At 43.1% G+C, this 20,989-nt stretch overlaps 1 protein-coding gene across 1 annotated transcript in view; it reads left to right on the top strand.

Annotated features, from left to right (window-relative positions):
• Positions 1-17,936, top strand: part of LOC117503381 (heparan sulfate glucosamine 3-O-sulfotransferase 5) — a 68,054-nt gene extending 50,118 nt beyond the window's left edge. The window contains exons 2-3 of the mRNA XM_034162594.1: positions 15,093-15,234; positions 16,769-17,936. Of these exons, the coding sequence (XP_034018485.1) occupies positions 15,128-15,234; positions 16,769-17,699 (1,038 nt within the window). The 5' untranslated portion in view covers positions 15,093-15,127 and the 3' untranslated portion in view covers positions 17,700-17,936. The remainder of the gene's footprint in view (positions 1-15,092; positions 15,235-16,768) is intronic.
• Positions 17,937-20,989: the final 3,053 nt, after the last annotated feature.

The raw sequence follows: 20,989 nt of genomic DNA, 5'->3' as shown, positions 1-20,989 counted from the left end.
AAAACCTTGAAGATTCATGAGAGAAAATGACTGTAGAGATGAATCAATTCTTTTGGAGCTGAGAGGAAAGAAAAAGGCAGAGTGGCCTGGTAATTTGAGGAATGAAGGCTGCACATCAGGACTGTTTATTAAGTAGCGAGCTTTCTTATCCCATGCTACTTGGCCACGTAAATATTACATTATGAATGAATGAATGAATGAATGAATGAATGAATTTATTCGGTACCCAGTTCCACAATAACAAAAAAAAAAAACCCTAATAACAAAACAACTCTAGAATGAACCCGTGTGACCAAAAAGTTGAGGGCAGAAGCAAAGCTTCTAAATACCCACCTCTGTAAGAAATAGAAATATGTACACACATATATATACGTGCATGCGCACAATTCAGTTTATTTCATTTATATAGCACCAAATCATATCAAACGTCCCTCAAGGCACTTCACACAAGTAAGGTCTAACCTTACCAACCCCCAGAGCAAGAACACAGGTGACAGTGGTAAGAAAAAACTCCCACTGATGATATTGAGGAAGAAACCTCAAGCAGACCAAACTCAAAGGGGCGACCTTCTGCTTGGGCCATGCTACTGAAACTAATTACATTACGAATATACAGGACATTTTGGGAGTTCATTCTGGTGCACAGGATGGGAGGGTTACAGAAACAGACACCACACAAAAACACAATTTCATAAATACATATCTACACATATACACATACAGAGATCTATAGATGCATACATATCTACATGTACACACATACACACACTCATGATGACAAATACCAAAAACCCAAAAAAGCAGACAAAATTAGTCAATAAACTCAAATTTACAAAACACAACCAGACAAACACTGGCACACAACACACAATATCGAAAGCAATAATAAAATCGATAATCCTAAATGTGCAAACTACAACAAGCAATTTTATTATTCTTGTAATGCCTTCAGCCTTCAAAAGCCAACTAATGTATCAAGTACTTTAATATTATCAGGACAGTTATTCCAGATGTTAACACCTTTAACAGAAACACAATGACTTTTTGTAGTAGTTCGGTTCCTTAATTCCTCTCAGATTATAACTGAGTCCCTCAATTTAAACAGATCCTGGACATGTTGTGACAACTCTTTGTTTTTAACTTCATAAATAATTTGTATTGTGATGTACTCAACCAAGTCCCAGAATTTTAGAATATGTAAACAGGCAAACAATGGATCCATTCGATTGCAACATGATTGTTACAGATAATTCTTATAGTTTACTATTACTTATTACTCAAAACTAATTTAAGGTTAAACTCAGCAGTCTGTCAGTGATATACTCCTTTATTCTTCCTCTAAACATAAGTCACGTTGTGTTACGCTGATGTGCCCGGCCTAATGGCGGAGTGCAGGCCAGCAGGGGGAGTGCAGATGGGAGAAATGCACCTGAGCCTAGTGTGAGTACACTGTTCATGGTGTCATCACTACATGGTGGGTGGATGGTGGGTGGGACACTGTTTGAGTGCAACGCCCAACTAATGTCAAAGTGTAGTTTGTGATTATTCAGCTTAGATCTTGGCAATTGTACCATAAAGATTGAGGAGACATGAAAGAGTTAAAGATTTTAATTCAGTGATGTTGTAAAGAATGTTAGAATGAAGTTTGGTAGAGGTCCCAGTCACTACTGTGTAAGGGTGAGCGTGAATTTCAAATCCTGCTGTTGCAAAAAGGCAGGTGTGGAGCCAACCCCCAGGCATCAGACTGACTAACTGGTGGCAGTGTGGTGGAGGAGGTGGTGTTCATGTAAGCAACAAAGAGTTGAGTTAGAACTGTTAGTTCTAGTTACAACATTTTTAATTAACACGCACGTTTCCTATTGGTTGTGAGCTGATTAAAGGGGAGGCCGATCCAGCTGCTTCCTATTAGAGATACAGCTGTTACTAAAAAAGTCCCTTCGGCTGCTCCCTTGTTTGCACTCGTGGTCACCACAGCAAATCCAAGGTGGATCTGCATGTTGAATTGGCACAGGTTTTACGCCGGATGCCCTTCCTGACGCAACTCCACATTACATGGAGAAATGTGGCAGGGGTGGGATTTGAACCCGGAGCCTTCTGAACTGAAACCAAGCGCATTAACCACTTGGCCACCACCCCCACTACTGATTAGGTGAATTTGAATGGAAGCTTTGGAATCGGAGTCTTACTGGCAGAACTAATGTTACATTTCCTAAAACACTTCAGTGTTTACTGAAATCTATCTGCATTAGCGTTTGTGTCAGTTTTTGGATGTGCATGCGTGTCTTTTCCATGATGCACTGTGCTTTTACTTTAAGATCACCAAATAGCTCAGCACAGGTGGGTATAATTCATTTTTTGAGTAATTCAGCTTCTGTGGAAGGGGAACAGATGTTTACATTCATGGTAGCTGATCAATCAAAGTCAGAGTAGTCCATCATTCTTACTGATAAAAAAGAAGCATCTAAAGAGATTCTTAGCTGTTTTTGAGATGCTACACTAAAGACGACACTCTGCCAAACGCCTGTCCAAATAAAACGCTTGTGATGTTCATGTGAAGTCATTGATGGCTTTGTTGGAATTGATTCATTTGATTAATAAACATAATGCAGTATTTTTCTTGCGACTGTGCAAACTGCGTTACCATGAGTCTTGAACTGGCACACGGTTTGTATCTCCAGCATGTCATACCAAAGTACCAAACAAACTAAAGTCCATTTGACGTGTCTCAGCCAACTTGGATAGGATGACCTGGATGACTAAGAATCTGAGCAGACAGCTGTTTATGACATCACTGATGATTAAAGACTTTTATGAGCTTCTCTGTTTGCAGGTGTATAAACTGACTCATATGAACAGCTGTAAGGCATTAACAGGGCCACCGGGGCAACTGTTTGTTGTGATTTGGCGCTATACAAGAAAAAAGTTGATTGAAGTTGACCGGGTGGCAGTGTTGGCATTAAATGCGCAGAACACCACTGAAGAAGTCCAGACGGGACTGCCTGCAGTGTATTTTTCAGTTTTTATTTTGCACTTTTCTCTATGTTTTCATGGTGCACAGATTGTAAAACAGACTGAACGGTGGATCTGGTTTGAGGCCGTATAAAGCAGAAGCAGGCGGGACATAATTAACAGTTCGCTTGGTCACGGAGGTCAAGCTGTTTTGGTAGTTTTTTGTTTGTTTGTCAGTAGAATTTCTCCAAAAGGTCATGATGGGGTTTCAGTGAGGTTTGGTGGAGAGGTGGGCCTTGGTTCAAGGAAGAACTCATCAAATTTTGTTGTGGATTTGGATGAAAGGCCCTTGGATTATAACGCTGTTGATTAGCAATCCAGTCATCAAACTGGATCTAAGTTCTGTATCTGGATTAAAGGTCAGGATTCACCAGTTGATCCATTTGATCAAAGCAGGTTAACAATCAGGATCAAAGGTCAATGATTGAGACAAAATTTTAGCAATCTGGATCTAAAGACATTGATAGGAACTAATTTCAGAGATTGGTGACAAAGGTCAGTAATCAGGACCAAAGGTCATAATCTATTTTCAGTGATCAAATTTCAGCAACTAGCATCCAAGAATGTAACTTAAGGATCAAAGTTCTGGAACAAAGTTTGTAAATCAGGATCAGATATCAAGCACTACATTTGGTGATCAAGATTAAAGTTCATAACCCAAGTTCAGCAATCAGTATTCATGTTCAGAATCTAAGTAAACTGACCAGGATCAAAGCTCAGGGATCAAAATCTGGATCAAAGATCAGAATATAAGTTAATTGATCAGGATCAGGACTAGGATAAAGTTCAAAGTTCAGTCAACAGAGTCAACATCCTGAATCAAAGTTAATTATGTGATCAGAGTTCACAGATACAGATCAAAGTTCATAGATCCAGATCAGTATTGCTCAGTATAAAAATTTTGAATCATTAAATCTAGATCAAAGATCAGACGGTAAGTCAAGTGATTGATATCAGCATTCTGTATCCAAGTTAAATTTATGATAAAAGTTCATAGATCAGGATAAAAGTTCAGAATTCAGTGTCAAGTTCAGGATCAAAATTCAGAAATCAAGATGAAAGTTCTTAAATCATGGTGAAACTCAGTAAACATGCCACATCCCACTTCCAAAGACGTGCAGGTTAGGGGAACTGAAAACTTTGAATTGACCAAATGAATGAATGAATAAATGTTTGAATGTTAAGGGGCAAAACTCAAGAACCAGGATCAAAGATGAGCCCTCCGGATCCTGTTGTTATCTATCCACAGTGTACTTTGGCTCAGATCCAGATAATGATCCAAACCAGAAAATCACTAAGGGCAGCACCCTGACATCGGTGTGTCTGTGTGAATGGGTGAATGTGAGGCATAATTGTAAAGCACTCTGAGCTTTTGATGCAGATGGAAAAGTGCTAAATAAATGCAGTCCATTAGTTTGTGTAAGAGATGAATGTGTCTCCTCATCCTCATCTTCAACTGCTTATCCACACTTACAGATAATGATCTGGATCTGGTGGAGCAAACTGTGTTTCTGGACAGGGATCAGAGCCCCTGTGGGACTGAGGCCTTGGCAGAAGGAGGCACGCCGAGTTAATTTAGCATGTGAAGTGGCTGATGGAGGAGCTGCTCGGTGGGTACCAGGGTTAAAGAGGTGCAGGTGGTCACCGTGTCCGGCCTGCTGACCGTCTAATGGAGGAACCATCACGGCTGCTGAGCGACTTCTGCAGCGGGAGGCCAATGAAAATTTAAACACTTTCTTTATGCAGAGCAGCGCAGAGGACCTGTCAGAGCCCATCAGAGGCCGGCTGACCCACTGCCTGCATAATTAGGTCCGTGCATATGTCAGCTGCCCCTCACGTGGAACCACTGCGGCTCCTGTTCATCCGCCATGTTGACGCCGCTGTCAGACTCCGGCTAACATCCTGTCTGCCTCAGTGTCAGTTACACATCAAAGACCCGCCTCACGTCTTCATGTGGGTCTTATTCATGATGAAGGGCAAAGGTCAGACGAAGAGAGCTGATGAGCGTTGGACAGTCTGTGGACAGTCTGAACGTCTGCTTCCTGTTGCTGCTCCTCAGGACTCCCCCAGTAAGTGTGGATAAGCAGTTGAAGATGAGGATGAGGAGACACATTCATCTCTTACACAAACTAACGGACTGCATTTATTTAGCACTTTTCCATCTGCATCAAAAGCTCAGAGTGCTTTACAATTATGCCTCACATTCACCCATTTACACAGACACAGACACACCGATGTCAGGGTTCTGCCCTTAGTGATTTTCTGGTTTGGCTGGGTCTTGAACCTTGGGTTTGATTCCCACCTGTGTCCTTTCTGTGTGGAGTTTGCATGTTCTCCCATGTTTGCATGGGTTTCCTCCGGGTGCTCCGGCTCCAGCTAATGAATAAAAATAGGTTTGATCTAAATGCTTTAGTCTTGCCAATCAGAAGCCTGGTGGGCGGAGTCAGATCAGTGAGATTGGACTCACCTGCACACTTCATAAACAGGAGTTGAGCAACTGAGTTTCCATCACTGGTTGATGATCAACCAGTGGAAAACTTTCATTTAAAATACTGTGTGACTTCCTTTTCTTGTCCAAACCTTTAGACAGTTAATGTCTTTCAGATGTACAAAATAGTGTGTATTACAGTTTGGGGTGCGTAAAACTGTGGGTGTTGAACAGAGCTGAGGTTTGTACGTACAACATGACCCATCAAATCTAAAAGCAGTTTCAGGGCTGAGACAGCATACATTTGCACATTTGAAACTTTGTTGCTAACTTACGTACACAGCGCTGCGCGATGAATATAGACATGCGTAAATCTCATTTAAACTTGTTCCCCTGAGCTGTTTGTGGTGTGCATTTCATTATTTTCACAATCTGATCTTCTTTAATACAGAAAACACTCAGATTAAACATCAGTTTATTGCAGTGAGGCACAGCAGCACACATCAGCACCATGGACAGCATCAGCTACAGATAACACAAAAATGATCCTCGTTCTGTAGCTCATTCTTTCCTGTGAAATGTGAATATAGAGATTATTAGTTATGTGCCATGAAAAAACTCCTCCGTTGCAGGTATGCACATTTGAAGATTGTTTTCATAAACCAGTACTTTAACCCCCACGACCGTCCCGGTAGGGGTGCTTTTCACAGCAGCAGTGCTGAATCCAGGCTTGTGCCACACACCTTGCATCTCCTGTGAACTAGCAGACAAACCATGTTTGATTTGGTAAATATTCAGTAAATGACATTTTACGTTGAAATGTGTGTGTGTTTGTCTTATTTTGTGCGAACCTGCAAGTAGCTGATTGAAATTCATTTAATGCTTATTTACATACTGCTGTCTGTCATGTTAACTTCTGCTGTCATGTAGGAAGTTATTCTTAGTAAATCACCTGCAAAATGTTTACTAACCCAACGGACAAACACTTGGGAATATCCACCAAATTTAAAACTCATAATATGGGATAAAAGTAAATCAGACAGTCAGACACGTGGGGTTCAACACTCTGCTGTCAAACTGCTTCCTGTGTAAAGGAAGTGAGCCATGTTTTCCTGCAGAGAACCATGTCCTCGGGTTTCACTTCACACTCAGCTGTAAACATCTCCATGTGCACCAAAGAAGTCATCAAAATGACACGTGCATCCATAAGCAAACATGCAATCCCGACATCTTGGACCCTCGACTCTGCCAGACTCAGTCCAACAAATGTGATAACTGCCAGCATCCTTGCTGTAAAATACAGCGACAGCAGACCTCAGATCAGCGTCGGCGTTTGAGGGATCTGCAGAGTGAGCTGATAAATAATGCAGATGTAATATCACAAAATGGACACCTACTTTAGATGATTCGCACTGAGGTCAGAGGGGGAGGAGCTCTGATCCGAGCAGCACAATTATTCTCTGTGTATAAGCAAAGATCAATAATGATAATAAAGCACATGGTGGTGAATTATTCATGTGCCACCATCTCGCTTTCATGCTTCCGCAACACCCTTGGTCAACGCGACGCGCCCGCAGACTTTTGTGCTGCTGCTGTCGTCCGTCTCCGTAAAACTTTTGGACAGTTTATTTACACGAGGAAAGAGCTCACTGCTCATTACCAACATTTTTTCCTCCTATAATTTGAACTGTGTTGCCAGACAGCATTTGGAGTTCTGTCAGAGAAATAACATCTGTAGTCTGCTTGAAGTCGACAACAGGCTCCTTCATTTATCGATGCACCAAAGTTCTGTGCATAAATAAAAACGAGCTGCAGATCAGTGCAGCCTGTTTGGAGCCTGACTCTTATTATAGAGGGTCTCTAAAAAGTATTCAAAGCTTCACTTTATCCACATTTTGTTATGTTACAACCTTATTCCAAAATGGAGGAAATTCATTGTTTTCCTCAAAATTCTACTCATGACACCCCATAATAACAACAAGAAAAAAGTTTTTTTTTTCTTTTTTTGGTTTGTTTTTAAGTTTTTGCAAATTTATCAAAAAAAAAAAAAAAGAAATCGCACATCCATAAGTATTCACAGCCTTTGTTCAATACTTTGTTGATACTCTTTTGGCAGCAATTCCAGCCTCAAGTCTTCTTGAATATGATGCCACAACCTTGGTGCACCTATCTTTGGGCAGTTTGGTCCATTCCTCTTTGCAGCACCTCTCAAGCTCCAACAGGTTGGATGGGGAGCGTCGGTGCACAGACATTTTCAGATCTCTCCAGAGATGTTCAGTCGGATTCAGGTCTGGGCTCTGGCTGGACCACTCAAGGACATTCACAGAGTTGTCCTGAAGCCACTCCTTTGATTTCTTGGCTGTGTGCTTAGGGTCATTGTCCTGCTGAAAAATGAACCGTCGCCCCAGTCTGAGGTCAAGAGCGCTCTGGAGCAGGTTTTCATCCAGGATGTCTCTGTACATTGCTGCATTCATCTTTCCCTCAATCCTGACTAGTCTCCCAGTTCCTGCTGCTGAAAAACATCCCCACAGCATGATGCTGCCACCACCATGCTTCACTGTAGGGATGGTGCCTGGTTTCCTCCAAACATGACACCAAAGAGTTCAATCTTTGTCTCATCAGACCAGAGAATTTTGTTTCTCCTGGTCTGAGAGTCCTTCAGGTGTCTTTTGTCAAACTCCAGGTGGGCTGCCATGTGCCTTTTACTAAGGAGTGGCTTCCATCTGGTCATTCTACCATACAGCCCTGATTCTTGGATTGCTGCAGAGATGGTTGTCCTTCTGGAAGGTTCTCCTCTCTCCACAGAGGAATGCTGGAGCTCTGACAGAGTGACCATCGGGTTCTTGGTCACCTCCCTGACTAAGGCCCTTCTCCTCCGATTGCTCAGTTTAGACAGGCAGCCAGCTCTAGGAAGAATCCTGGAGGATCTGAACTTCTTCCATTTATGGATAATGGAGGCCACTGTGCTTAATGGGACCTCGAAGGTCTACAGACAGTTTCTTTGATTTCATGCTTGTTTTGTGCTCTGACTGTCAACTGTGGGACCTTATATATAGACAGGTGTGTGTCTTTCCAAATCATGTTCAATCAACTGAATATACCTCAGGTGGACTCCACTGAAGCTGTAGAAACATCTCAAGGATGATCAGTGGAAACAGGAGGCACCTGAGCTCAATTTTGAGCTTCATGGCAAAGACTGTGAATACTTATGAACATGTGATTTCTTAGTTTATTATTTTTAATAAATTAGCAAAAATCTAATAAAAAAAACAAACAAAAACCTTTTTCACATTGTCATTATGGGGTATTGTGTGTGGAATTTTGAGGAAAAACAATGAATTTCATTTTGGGATAAGGCTGTAACATAACAAAATGTGTAAAATGTGAAACACTACGAATACTTCCTGGGTGCTCTGTATCTTTTAAGACGTTTTTTAAAGAAGTTCCACATTATCCTCATTTTTATGTGGATGGACTTAAATTTAAATTTAAATTTACCGTAGGTGTGAATGTGTTTGTTGTCTATACGTGGCCCTGCGACAGACTGGCGTCCTGTCCAGGGTGAACCCACATCACGCCCTATGACTGTTGGGATAGGCTCCAGCCCTGTGACCCTTAATTGGAGTAAGCAGTTGAGTGAATTGAAGTGATACTGCACAAGGTTTAAAAACATTATTTCATAGTTTGACTGGCATTTAAATATATTTTTAAAAACATAAGTTTCTGTTCATTCTTGTAACATGTAATTTGTTTCCAACAGACTTTGTAATGTTTAAGTTGTTATTTTTACTATTTTTTTTCTATGGTGTTCCTTTGCTGTCATTTTCTCATGTATATATTTTTAGTTTTAAGTGGTCAAAATAAAGAGACGTGATTCATCCCCACAGCATGATGCTGCCACCCCCATCCTTCACTGTAGGGATGGTGCCTGGTTTTCTCCAAACATGATGCCAAAGAGTTCAATCTTTGTCTCATCAGACCAGAGAATTTTGTTTCTCCTGGTCTGAGAGGTCAGGTGCCTTTTTGTCAAACTCCAGGTGGGCTGCCATGCATTCATTAATAAATTAATAAATACAAGGTTTCTGTAAAATCACCGCATGATCATGAAATAAATTAAATAAATCATTTTAATTAGTTGCATTTAGTGTAGATTTCTCCATTTTTCTGTTGTGGTCTGAGATTGTTTGTGCATTTATTTTGGTGAGATTCAATTTTTCCTTTTTCTTTTTTTTTTCTTTTTTGCTGTTTTTGTACTTGTGTAAAAATTGTATCCTTTTTCATGTTTGTAAAAAAAATATACTTTTTTCCTTTTAACATTATTTACTATAATGATTTTGTCACTGTGACCAGGACCAGGATAAGTGGCAGAAAATAAATGAATGAATACTGAATTTGCATTGGGATTTAAATTTATTTGTTTATTTTATTGATTTCACTGTTTTTGTTCTTGTGTCAAAATTGTGTCCTTTTTCATGTTTGTCAAAAAATATACTTTTTTTTCTTTTTAACATTATTTACTATAATGATTTTGTCACTGTGACCAGGACCAGGATAAGTGGCAGAAAATAAATTAATGAATACTGAATTTGCATTGGGATTTAAATGTATTTGTTTATTTTATTGATTTCACTGTTTTTGTTCTTGTGTCAAAATTGTGTCCTTTTTTCAATGTATATTTTTCAATATTGTTTATTATCATGATTTTGTAATGAACCCGGAGCTGGTAGAAAATGAATGAATGAACGAGTAATGATTTTGTGTTGGAATTATGTTTTTGATGTTCGGCACAGATTGTAATTTGTACTTTAGAAATGTGGATGTCCCTGTGAGACTAATCACCTGACAGCTGAGCCAAACCTGTTTGGCCACTCCCAAATGGGCGTTACCTTTATCCACCTGGAGAGTCTGTTTGACTGAATCCTTGCTTTACCTCAAGATTTTTCTCCTTTTTACGACATACTGAAGATATGCTCTCTTGGATGTCTTTATTTCTTTATGACATCAAATCAAAAAATTGCCTTTCATCTTGTTGTGAACTCAAATCTCTGCAACATCACAGAAATTCAGTAAAAAATATTAAATGCATCATTTGTCCTCTGCTTTTAATCCATCCTAATTTATAGTTAGACACACAATCTGACCAGTGGACAGTCACAGGCCCACAGCCAGGGTCCAACTCCAGATCGAGAGGACTGGGTTGTCCACACAGGCAGGAATTGGCCATGGGTGGAATCAAACTCAAGACCTTCTTGCTGCGAGGCTTGAGGAGCCCTGAAGATACTGACCTTTATGATTCAGAGCTGCTTAGATGCCACACTGAACGAGGTGCGTGCGGAGACTTTGGCTGGGTGGTGGCAGCATTGTGCTGCGGGGACGGTTCTCTGCTCCAAATAAACTTATTAGACAGGAACACGAAGACAGAAAAACATGTGGAACTCCTGGTGGAAAATCTGATGCAACCTGCAGGAAATCTGAGACCTACAACAACCTGGAGCAGAAAATAAATGAACACAGTGTCAGAGTCCAGATGTTCAATAATTCCCATGAAGAACTGCAGGTACAATGTTTAACATCTCACATCATCCTCACCACATCGTTAAGATTCTCCTCATTTCTTCAGGAGGTTGGACACCTGCCTGGATCTTCTGAGACCGTGTTTGTTTTGCAACAGCCAGTTGATGCTTAGAAAATTTAATAATGTGTATCGTACAAAATGCCAGAAATCTGACATGTTATCCATCCATAAGGTGTTTGAGTTGCACCACCTGTGTATTCCCAAAAAACGGCTGCTCTGATTGATATAAATGGTGCAAAGTTCTACGTTGTTTAAAGGTTCATCACCATGGATAGAACTTTAGGAATAACATTATTTTGTTTCATGAATGATTATTAAAGCATTCCATCCCAAACAAATCTGATCTCTCTGCCAAATATTATCCCCCAAATATCACCAACAAAGTATGGGCAGGAGATGACATCCAGCGTTACATCTACAGGTACACACTTTTGATTATTTCTAACTTTCCCAGTGTTGCACGATTAATGGAGACACGCACAAATCTGATTCAAACTCATTACCTGTGAGCTGTTTGGGGTATGCATTTATTTTCTCTCTCTAATTTTCTTTAACACAGAAAACACCCACATTAAACATCAGTTTATGGTGGTCAGGCACAGGAGCCCACAATGAGTGCAAAGCCATATTTTGGCTCACGCAGACTAGATTCTTGAGGTGGGCATATAAGACTTTGACATAAGTTACAACTGACTCCAAGACACCTGGTAGGCACCAGAAGATCTCACTGCTTAGGCCATGAAGTGCACAACTTCTTGTTGAGATTTGAGTTTTACGTTGCCTGGATTTCCGAGATACTGTGAAGCTCATAATCTTTCTGTGATCCCTGCAGTAATAGAGCACATTGTTTTTTTTTTTTTCTTTTTTTTAATCATTGATAAATTAATTTTAAAGGCCTCATTTGTTTTAGCTTACACAGCTAAAAAAAACAACAACAAAAAATTCTGTGTACTGCCTCGAACAAACACTGCAATGATTTTATTTCCATCAGGCAGAAGTGAATTTATAGCTCCCACTTGTTTGGGAGTCGCACTAATGAAAAACATTTCTTTTCTAAATGGGGCTCCACCAACTCGGGGCCGGCCCCTGGCTCTCCGGCTTTATTCTACCACTTTGTCAGACTGATGGAACTGTAATTGCTCTGCTGGTTGGCCTGCAGAAGGCACCATAAGGCAATATGACACAAATGTTTTCCAGTCACAGTGGGTCAAACACTCACTGAGCGTGAAGTGTTTCAGCTGTTGTTTAAGAAGCCACATCAGACTGGAACTACAGCATCTGTATGGATGTGAATTACAAAGTATGTCCTTAGGACTTTGCAAAGCAAAATATTTTTGAGAAGATTTAATTATTTTGTAGGGGAGGTGATGGTCTAGTGGTTAAGGTGTTGGGCTTGAGTCCAGAAGATCATGGGTTCAAATCCTCGCCTAACTGGAAAATCACTAAGAGCATCGGGGTGAATGTGAGGCATAATTGTAAAGCGCTTTGAGCATCTGATGCAGATGGAAAAGCGCGTTATAAATGCAGTCCATTTACCATTTTGTATAGCGCCTTAAAGCTACACTGTGTAGAATTTAGTGGCATCTAGTGGTGAAGTTACAGATTGCATTAGCCCTTCTGTTAGCCCAGTAGCCAAATGTGAAGAGAACTGCCGTGTTGCTGAAATAATTTGTCTGCTTTTAGCCACAGTGGCTAAGAACTACTTTTTTCATCATCAGACAGTTCATACAAATAAAAACCTTTAGAGTGTGAATTTGACTACTAATGTGGTTGTGATCATTAGCTCAAGGAAGCTAATGGTGGCTAAAGAGATAATGCCTCATTTAGCCACATTGGCTAAGCATACTAATATCATATTGGTAGCATTGGCCGCTTCATGGGGGCCGTGAGGGGGCTGTGAGGGGCCCATGAGGGGGCTGTGAGGGGGCCGTGAGGTGGCTGTGAGGGGGCTGTGAGGGGGCCGTGAGAGGGCTGTGAGGGGCCCGTGAGGGGGCTGTGAGGGGGCTGTGAGGGGGCTGTGAGAGGGCTGTGAGGGGCCCGTGAGGGGGCTGTGAGGGGGCCGTGAGGGGGCTGTGAGGGGGCCGTGAGAGGGCTGTGAGGGAGCCGTGAGGGGGCTGTGAGGGGGCCGTGAGAGGGCTGTGAGGGGGCCGTGAGAGGGCTGTGAGGGGCCCGTGAGGGGGCTGTGAGGGAGGCCGTGAGGGAGCCGTGAGGGGGCTGTGAGGGGCCCATGAGGGAGGCCGTGAGGGAGCCGTGAGGGGGCTGTGAGGGGGCCATGAGAGGGCTGTGAGGGGGCCGTGAGAGGGCTGTGAGGGGCCCGTGAGGGGGCCGTGAGTGGGTTGTGAGGGGGCTGTGAGGGGCCCATGAGGGGGCTGTGAGGGAGGCCGTGAGGGAGCCGTGAGGGGGCCATGAGAGGGCTGTGAGGGGGCCGTGAGAGAGCTGTGAGGGGCCCGTGAGGGGGCCGTGAGTGGGCTGTGAGGGGGCTGTGAGGGGCCCATGAGGGGGCTGTGAGGGGGCCGTGAGGTGGCTGTGAGGGGGCTGTGAGGGGGCCGTGAGGGGGCTGTGAGAGGGCTGTGAGGGAGGCCGTGAGGGAGCCGTGAGGGGGCTGTGAGGGGGCCATGAGAGGGCTGTGAGGGGGCCGTGAGAGGGCTGTGAGGGGCCCGTGAGGGGGCCGTGAGTGGGCTGTGAGGGGGCTGTGAGGGGCCCATGAGGGGGCTGTGAGGGAGGCCGTGAGGGAGCCGTGAGGGGGCCGTGAGAGGGCTGTGAGGGGCCCGTGAGGGGGCCGTGAGTGGGCTGTGAGGGGCCCATGAGGGGGCTGTGAGGGAGGCCGTGAGGGAGCCGTGAGGGGGCCGTGAGAGGGCTGTGAGGGGGCCGTGAGAGGGCTGTGAGGGGCCCGTGAGGGGGCCGTGAGTGGGCTGTGAGGGGGCTGTGAGGGGCCCATGAGGGGGCTGTGAGGGAGGCCGTGAGGGGGCCGTGAGAGGGCTGTGAGGGGCCCGTGAGGGGGCTGTGAGGGGGCTGTGAGGGGCCCATGAGGGGGCTGTGAGGGAGGCCGTGAGGGAGCCGTGAGGGGGCCGTGAGAGGGCTGTGAGGGGGCCGTGAGAGGGCTGTGAGGGGCCCGTGAGGGGGCCGTGAGTGGGCTGTGAGGGGCCCATGAGGGGGCTGTGAGGGGGCCGTGAGGTGGCTGTGAGGGGGCTGTGAGGGGGCCGTGAGGGGGCTGTGAGGGGCCCATGAGGGGGCTGTGAGGGGGCCAGTGCCTGGATGAATACTTTGCAAAAAACGTGCAAAATGACAGCATTTACATTGAGTGATTGAATGCCACTGCTGGATTTTATTATCTTGCAATAACTGTCACTCCAGAGAGTCTCTTGCAAGAACAGTCACTCCAATCACCATGGCAACGGGAAGGGAAAGTTCTGCTAAATATTTTGTTGTCATATCTAGAAACATTTAAAAAGCTGTCCATCTCTAACTTCATCCACACCACAGACTGCATATGTTCACAGGTACCGTTTGTTTTAGAATGTCGTGATGCTGCCACCATGACCCAGATAAGAAGCAGAAAATGAACATGTGAATGCGACACTTTGCGGACATCGTGTGACCTGTAACAGCAAAACGTGTTCCCATTGCACTGTTTTTTGTGATATGAGTTTTTTTTCTGTAATGTGTGTTTTCCTATTAAGTGTATTTTTAATTCCTGATTTTGATTTGCATAGTTTGGAGGGTGATGGAAGCACATCTACAGTAGCTTTAGTAGAACCTAAAGCCTCTGAGGCCTGCTGGTGTTGGTGCTCATCCTCGGACTTTTGAAATATGTCAAACCTGTTGATTTCTGCTCTAAACCCATCTCGCTGAATCTCTGTCTTCCGTTCCTCTCATGCATGGTGAGCCCTCCCATCTGTGACTTTTTAAATGATTTGTTTCCACAGTTCATATTGTCCAGGCGCACCGCTCATCATCAGAGCGCGCTGCTCCTTGTTTGCATAGGAATGAATAAGTTCTGCAGATCGCTGGCGGCTGAGTGTTTCCACTGACCAGCTGTAGGCCCTGACTGATAAACGCTGGTTTCTGTGCTGTGTGCAGGCCGAAGACACAGTCCTGAAGATTGATGGAGGGCCATGCTCTTCAAACAGCAGGTGCTGCTGAGACAGAAGCTCTTCGTTCTGGGCAGCCTCGCGATCGGAAGTGTCCTTTATCTCGTGGCCAGGGTCGGGACCTTGGAGAGGTAACTCGTCACTGTCACGTTCTGAGAAGTGCACGCCGCGTTACCTTCTGCGCCCGCCATCCCTGGGAAGTGTATTAGCGCCTGGCGTCACAGGGTTTCCGTTATCATGACATCACTTCCCCTCTGGCGTGTGATGATGTAACACCTGACGTCACCAAAGTAGCACGATGTCCACTAAAGTTTGATTTTAAAATAAGTAGAACATAGGTTTATTTCAGTTCTTCTTCACTCTGTCAGAGTTTGAGTGCGTCAGTGTCAGTGCCTCTTTACACAGCAGGAATGACTCCAGAACACTCCAGAGGTTAGTTTAATTACTTTTAAAAGATTCAAAGTAACATAATTGGCATTTTTCAGGTATAAGTGGGAAAACTGGCTGAATTTAAAGGTCTAACTTAAGATCTGCTGCCTTCTTTTACCATTTAAGGGACTCAAAGTAACTGGAAAATGATGTAATTAACCAGATCAGGAACACCCTCTAGGTGGCAACATCACCAGGAAAGATCACCAGGAAGCAGATGGTGTCAGAGTAAATAGAGAAGTTTGGCTATAAGGTGTAAAATCCTTCAAAGGACTAAACACAACTGACCCACGTAAAGTTTTCAACAGTGACATCTAATACGAGGTCTGTCCATAAAGTATAGGTCCTTTTTATTTTTTTCAAAAACTATATGGATTTCATTCATATTACGTCAGACATGCTTGAACCCTCGTGCGCATGCGTGAGTTTTTCCACGCCTGTCGGTGACGTCATTCGCCTGTGAGCACTCCTTGTGGGAGGAGTCGTCCAGCCCCTCCTCGGAATTACTTTGTCTGAGAAGTTGCTGAGAGACTGGCGCTTTGTTTGATCAAAATTTTTTCTAAACCTGTGGGACACATCGAAGTGGACATGGTTCGAAAAATTAAGCTGGTTTTCTGTGAAAATTTTAACGGCTGATGAGAGATTTTGAGGTGATACTGTCGCTTTAAGGACTTCCCACGGTGCGAGACGTCGCGCTGGGCTCTCAGGCGCCGTCGTCAGCCTGTTTCAAGCTGAAAACCTCCACATTTCAGGCTCTATTGATCCAGGACGTCGTGAGAGAACAGAGAAGTTTCAGAAGACGTCGGTTTCAGCATTTTATCCTGATATTCCACTGTTAAAGGAGATTTTTTTAATGAAAGACGTGCGGACGGGTCGGTGCAGCGGCACAGGAAAAATACCTCCGTGTTGATAACCATTTGTAAAATCCAGGCGGATTTTGATGGCTTTCAGTGGAGTGAGTATATGAGAAATTGTTTAACAGCTGGACATGTTACAACTTGTCCTTAAGGCTTCCAACGGAGGTGTTTTTCCTGTGGCGGAGCGTCGCGGTGGCTGCGAGCTGACGCTGCAATCCGTCCGCACGTCTTTCATTAAAAAAAATCTCCTTTAACAGTGGAATATCCGGATAAAATGCTGAAACCAACTTCTTCTGAAACTTCTGAGTGACCGAAGTTAGAGGAGTAAACTTAACAATGTTCCTTTCGTGTGTGTGTGTGTGTGTTTTGTCTTATTCAGGCTGCAGCCCATTTGCCCCATTGAGAGCAGACTGCCCCCCCCCGGGCCTGAGCCGATCCCGCTCCGCTCCCTGCACTTTAAGCGTGGCCTGCTCCACGAACTACGCAAAGGCAATGCCACCAAAGAGCAAATCCGCCTGCACAACCTGGTCCAACAGCTGCCACGAGCCATCATCATCGGGGTGCGCAAGGGCGGCACCCGTGCCCTGCTGGAGATGCTCAACCTGCACCCCGTGGTGGTCAAGGCCTCGCAGGAGATCCACTTCTTTGACAATGACCAAAACTACGCCCGGGGCATTGACTGGTACAGGAGCAAGATGCCCTTCTCCTTCCCACACCAGATCACCATTGAAAAGAGCCCCGCTTACTTCATCACAGAGGAGGTCCCCGAACGCATCTTCAAGATGAACTCGTCCATCAAGCTGCTGATCATCGTCCGGGAGCCCACCACAAGAGCCGTGTCAGACTATACGCAGGTTCTGGAGGGCAAGGAGCGCAAAAACAAGACCTACCACAAGTTTGAGAAGCTGGCCATCGACACCAGCACCTGCGAGGTCAACACCAAGTACAAAGCGGTTCGGACCAGCATCTACACCAAACACCTGGAGCGCTGGCTCAAGTACTTCCCCATGGAGCAGTTTCACATCGTCGACGGCGACCGCCTCATCACGGACCCGCTGTCGGAGCTGCAGCTGGTCGAGCGCTTCCTCAACCTGCCGTCTCGGATCAGTCAGTATAATCTGTACTTCAACGCCACGCGAGGGTTTTACTGTCTGCGCTTCAACATCGTCTTCAACAAGTGCCTGGCGGGCAGCAAGGGGCGCATCCATCCCGATGTGGACGCCGCCGTGGTCACCAAGCTGCAGCGATTCTTTCACCCCTTCAACCTGAAGTTTTACCAGATCACTGGGAGGACATTCAGCTGGCCGTGATGACCTTTGAACCCCTCCGGAACACGCTTCGGTGCACTTTGGTTGGCGTGAAGACAAACGAGAGTCTGACCACATTTTAAAACGTTGACGTGATTTTGTTTTTATGTGAAGTAATTTGATGGTTTGATAAAAGGATTCAGCTCAAAGCACTTGATCTTCAACCAATTCAGCCTCCGTCGTTCCCACGGAAACGTTTTACCGAAGCTTTAAATTGGCTGCAGATTGAAACCCGGCACCAGACAAAAACGTGACATCACACTCAAATTAAGTTTCTGTTTTTTTACACATCGTCACTTTGACTAAAATCTGCATGTGCAATCAGGACGACCGCGTGTTTGTCAGCGCTGTGGAGCTTTTTTTTAATTAGTCATCAAAAAAGGATCGAGTGGTTTAAGCTCAAAATCAAACGATATTCAAAAAGTATTAAGTCTCAAGGTTCAATTCACTGTAATAAAAAAATTTAAACGCTGTAGAAAATAAAAGCATCAGATCAACGTTATCGTCTGCAAACCTGATGATGAGTAAAATGTTTGTTTCTGTGCAAATATTCATTGTGTGTCATAAATGTGGTGTTAAATTAAAATGACAAGTAAACATTTCTGTGATTTTCTGTCGTCTGCACCAAGGAAGCTGCTGTGAGGGTCGTCGTGTTTTTGACTTCATCATGTGACTTCATTATGATGTCATTCATACCAATCAATCACAGATATTTTACTGATCAATATACACCTTAGATCATCCAACTAGGCTTCTTGGTTGTTTTTATATATATATATTCCTTGGCCAAACTGTTTCATAATTATGACCTTTTGGGGTCACCTAAGGTAAAAGGTCATGTGACAGTGCAAAGGTCATATGTCATGTTAATGTATAACAGTAACCATAGTTGCTTCTCTTATCAGTTCACCACAGTAGCTGTTCTAAATATCCATTGTATGTAAGCACAGGCTCAAAAATTCAGCCTTGTCCTGTGACTTTGATATTCAACACATTTTTGTCAAACTCAAACTTCTTCAAATTTGGTCCAAATTGAATAAAAAATCTTCTTTTTTTTAAACACAGACAGATGGAAGGAACAGAAATAATGTGTCTGCATAATTTATTGCTAAACCTACATCACTAGTCTCCGAGGAAACATACTGAAATAAAAAAGTGGAACATTTTAAAGTCCATCTTTAAAGTATTCATTCTATTAGATTATCACTTTTTTATCAAATAGTATTTTTCCCGCCTTCTGTCTTTTTTCTTCATCAATTGTTTGTGAAGTCTTAAGATGAGAATTAAAGATTTAAGTAAAAAAAGAAAAAGAATGACACGATCATCATAAAAATGTACTACAGATTTTACTACATAAGATGATCTCTCTGCAATGTTGTTCTTAAAATGTGTCCATGAGTTTTTGAATTTTATAACCCAAAACGTGCAAAATTTGAGGAACATTTTTTTTTTTTTTTTGTCACTTTCAGTTAACTGAAGCAAAGTCCCACTGAGGAGGACACAGAATGAGACAGGGACGTAAATACGAGTATAATGAAATGTAAGATTCAAACATATTAATGATCTCTGAATGGGGGGACATTTGTTTTTATGGGTAAAGAGTGTGTATTACAGGCAGAAATCAACCTTTCATGTTGGTTGGTGGCCACCAAAAAACAGAACAATCGAGAACCTGCTGCTCAAGTCAACAAAATGTATCCAACAGCAAATGTTGACCACAAAGCAAATTTCCATTGTGTTACTTTGGAGAAGCACCACTGGGGACCAGAAGGTTTTAGACGTAGGTTACAGACATAGGCTACCTGGGTCTCCATGTATGGAAAGATCTGGATCTCATGAATGTTAACTTGACATAAAGTGAGACACAAGGTTTTTTTTTTGTTTTTTTTTTTGTTTTTTGTAATCAGAACTATCTATGAAATTGCATTGGGGACATATGAAGCACAATATATGTATATTGTAGTATTTCTGGCATTTCAGATGTCACATCTGAGTGTCACACGTTCAAGATAAAAAAAAATGCATGTGGCCACTTGTTCCATCTTTGTTGTTTCTACTTTTGTACAGACGCAATTTCCGGCACAATCTCTTCAAAGTTCTCGTAATTATTACCACATTGTGTTTGTGCTAAAACTGAAAAATGTCCTTTTTACTCAAGTTGCTATTTCACCTATTCATCGACATTTTATAGCAACATTTGCACTAAATCAAGTATTAGCTTTTTCTCAAATGTTTATTCTGTGTGTTATCAAAATTGTATTTCGAGTTCATTCTCAACATTGAAAACACTCATTTAAATTGCTTTTTTTACTTCCTAATTTTTTCCTTTGAAGGTGCTGTGAATGATTTTGCTGCCACTAGATGTCACACTTGCACCACATTTCAGAAGATAAACAAAGCTTCTCTCCTCAGCCACACCTCCTCAACCTTCCCTCCAGTTCAGTTGGAGCCTGTTAACAGGTCTCTATGTGGGGATGTGGATTCTCATCCAACCACATTCTTGGTCAGAGGTGTTTTTAGCCTCGAAATGTCATTTCTGGTTGCATTTCTGGAAAGACGTTGCCATCCACCATCTTGGAAATAACTCAACAGCTATGTGATGAGTAGGGAGAGCTGCTATCTGTTTATTTTGTAGCTTATTGTCTGCACATAATGCCACTAATACATATAAAATAATTGTTTTCTGCTCGATCAATGTTTGAGATGTCATTTAAGGCACCTTTGATCTGACCCTAATTCTCCTCATGTGACTCTGATGACGCTGTCCTCTCTCCAGAGGTTTTAGTCTGTTGATCAGGCAGTGATGAAATCAAACACCTCAAACACAGAATAATAAGCGTGACCATGATTTACATGAATTCAACTGTAACATTATTATACATACTTAGACTTTTATGTTTTATTTATGTCTGTTTGTCTTATCATCAATTTCACTGCATACAGATATACTTTTGATAGCCAAGTCCATTAAGTTATTGCTGGCCTGGATCTTCCTCTGAATCCAGGACAAACTCAAACCCTGACATTCTGATTCCTCACTCAGCTTCTCAAGTGCTGCAGTCAAGTATAACTTAATTCTGCAAAAATCACAGCATCATCAACGAAGTCAAGATCAGGAAACATTTCCTCATCACATTTCCACAACCCTACCCAACACCCAATCCATGCAAGCACAGAACAGTGTAGGAGCCAGAACACATCCCTGAGGAATGCCAGCTTTCATTGGCAAACATATGTTTATCCTCATGCAAAATCATCTATAATGTTGTGAGAACAACTTGTTATTGTCCATT

The sequence above is a fragment of the Thalassophryne amazonica genome, chromosome 21, assembly GCF_902500255.1.
Source record: "Thalassophryne amazonica chromosome 21, fThaAma1.1, whole genome shotgun sequence".
Taxonomy (NCBI): Eukaryota; Metazoa; Chordata; class Actinopteri; order Batrachoidiformes; family Batrachoididae; genus Thalassophryne; species Thalassophryne amazonica.
The sequence above is the reverse complement of the archived record's forward strand: the minus strand, read 5'-3'. Positions and strand labels throughout refer to the sequence as shown.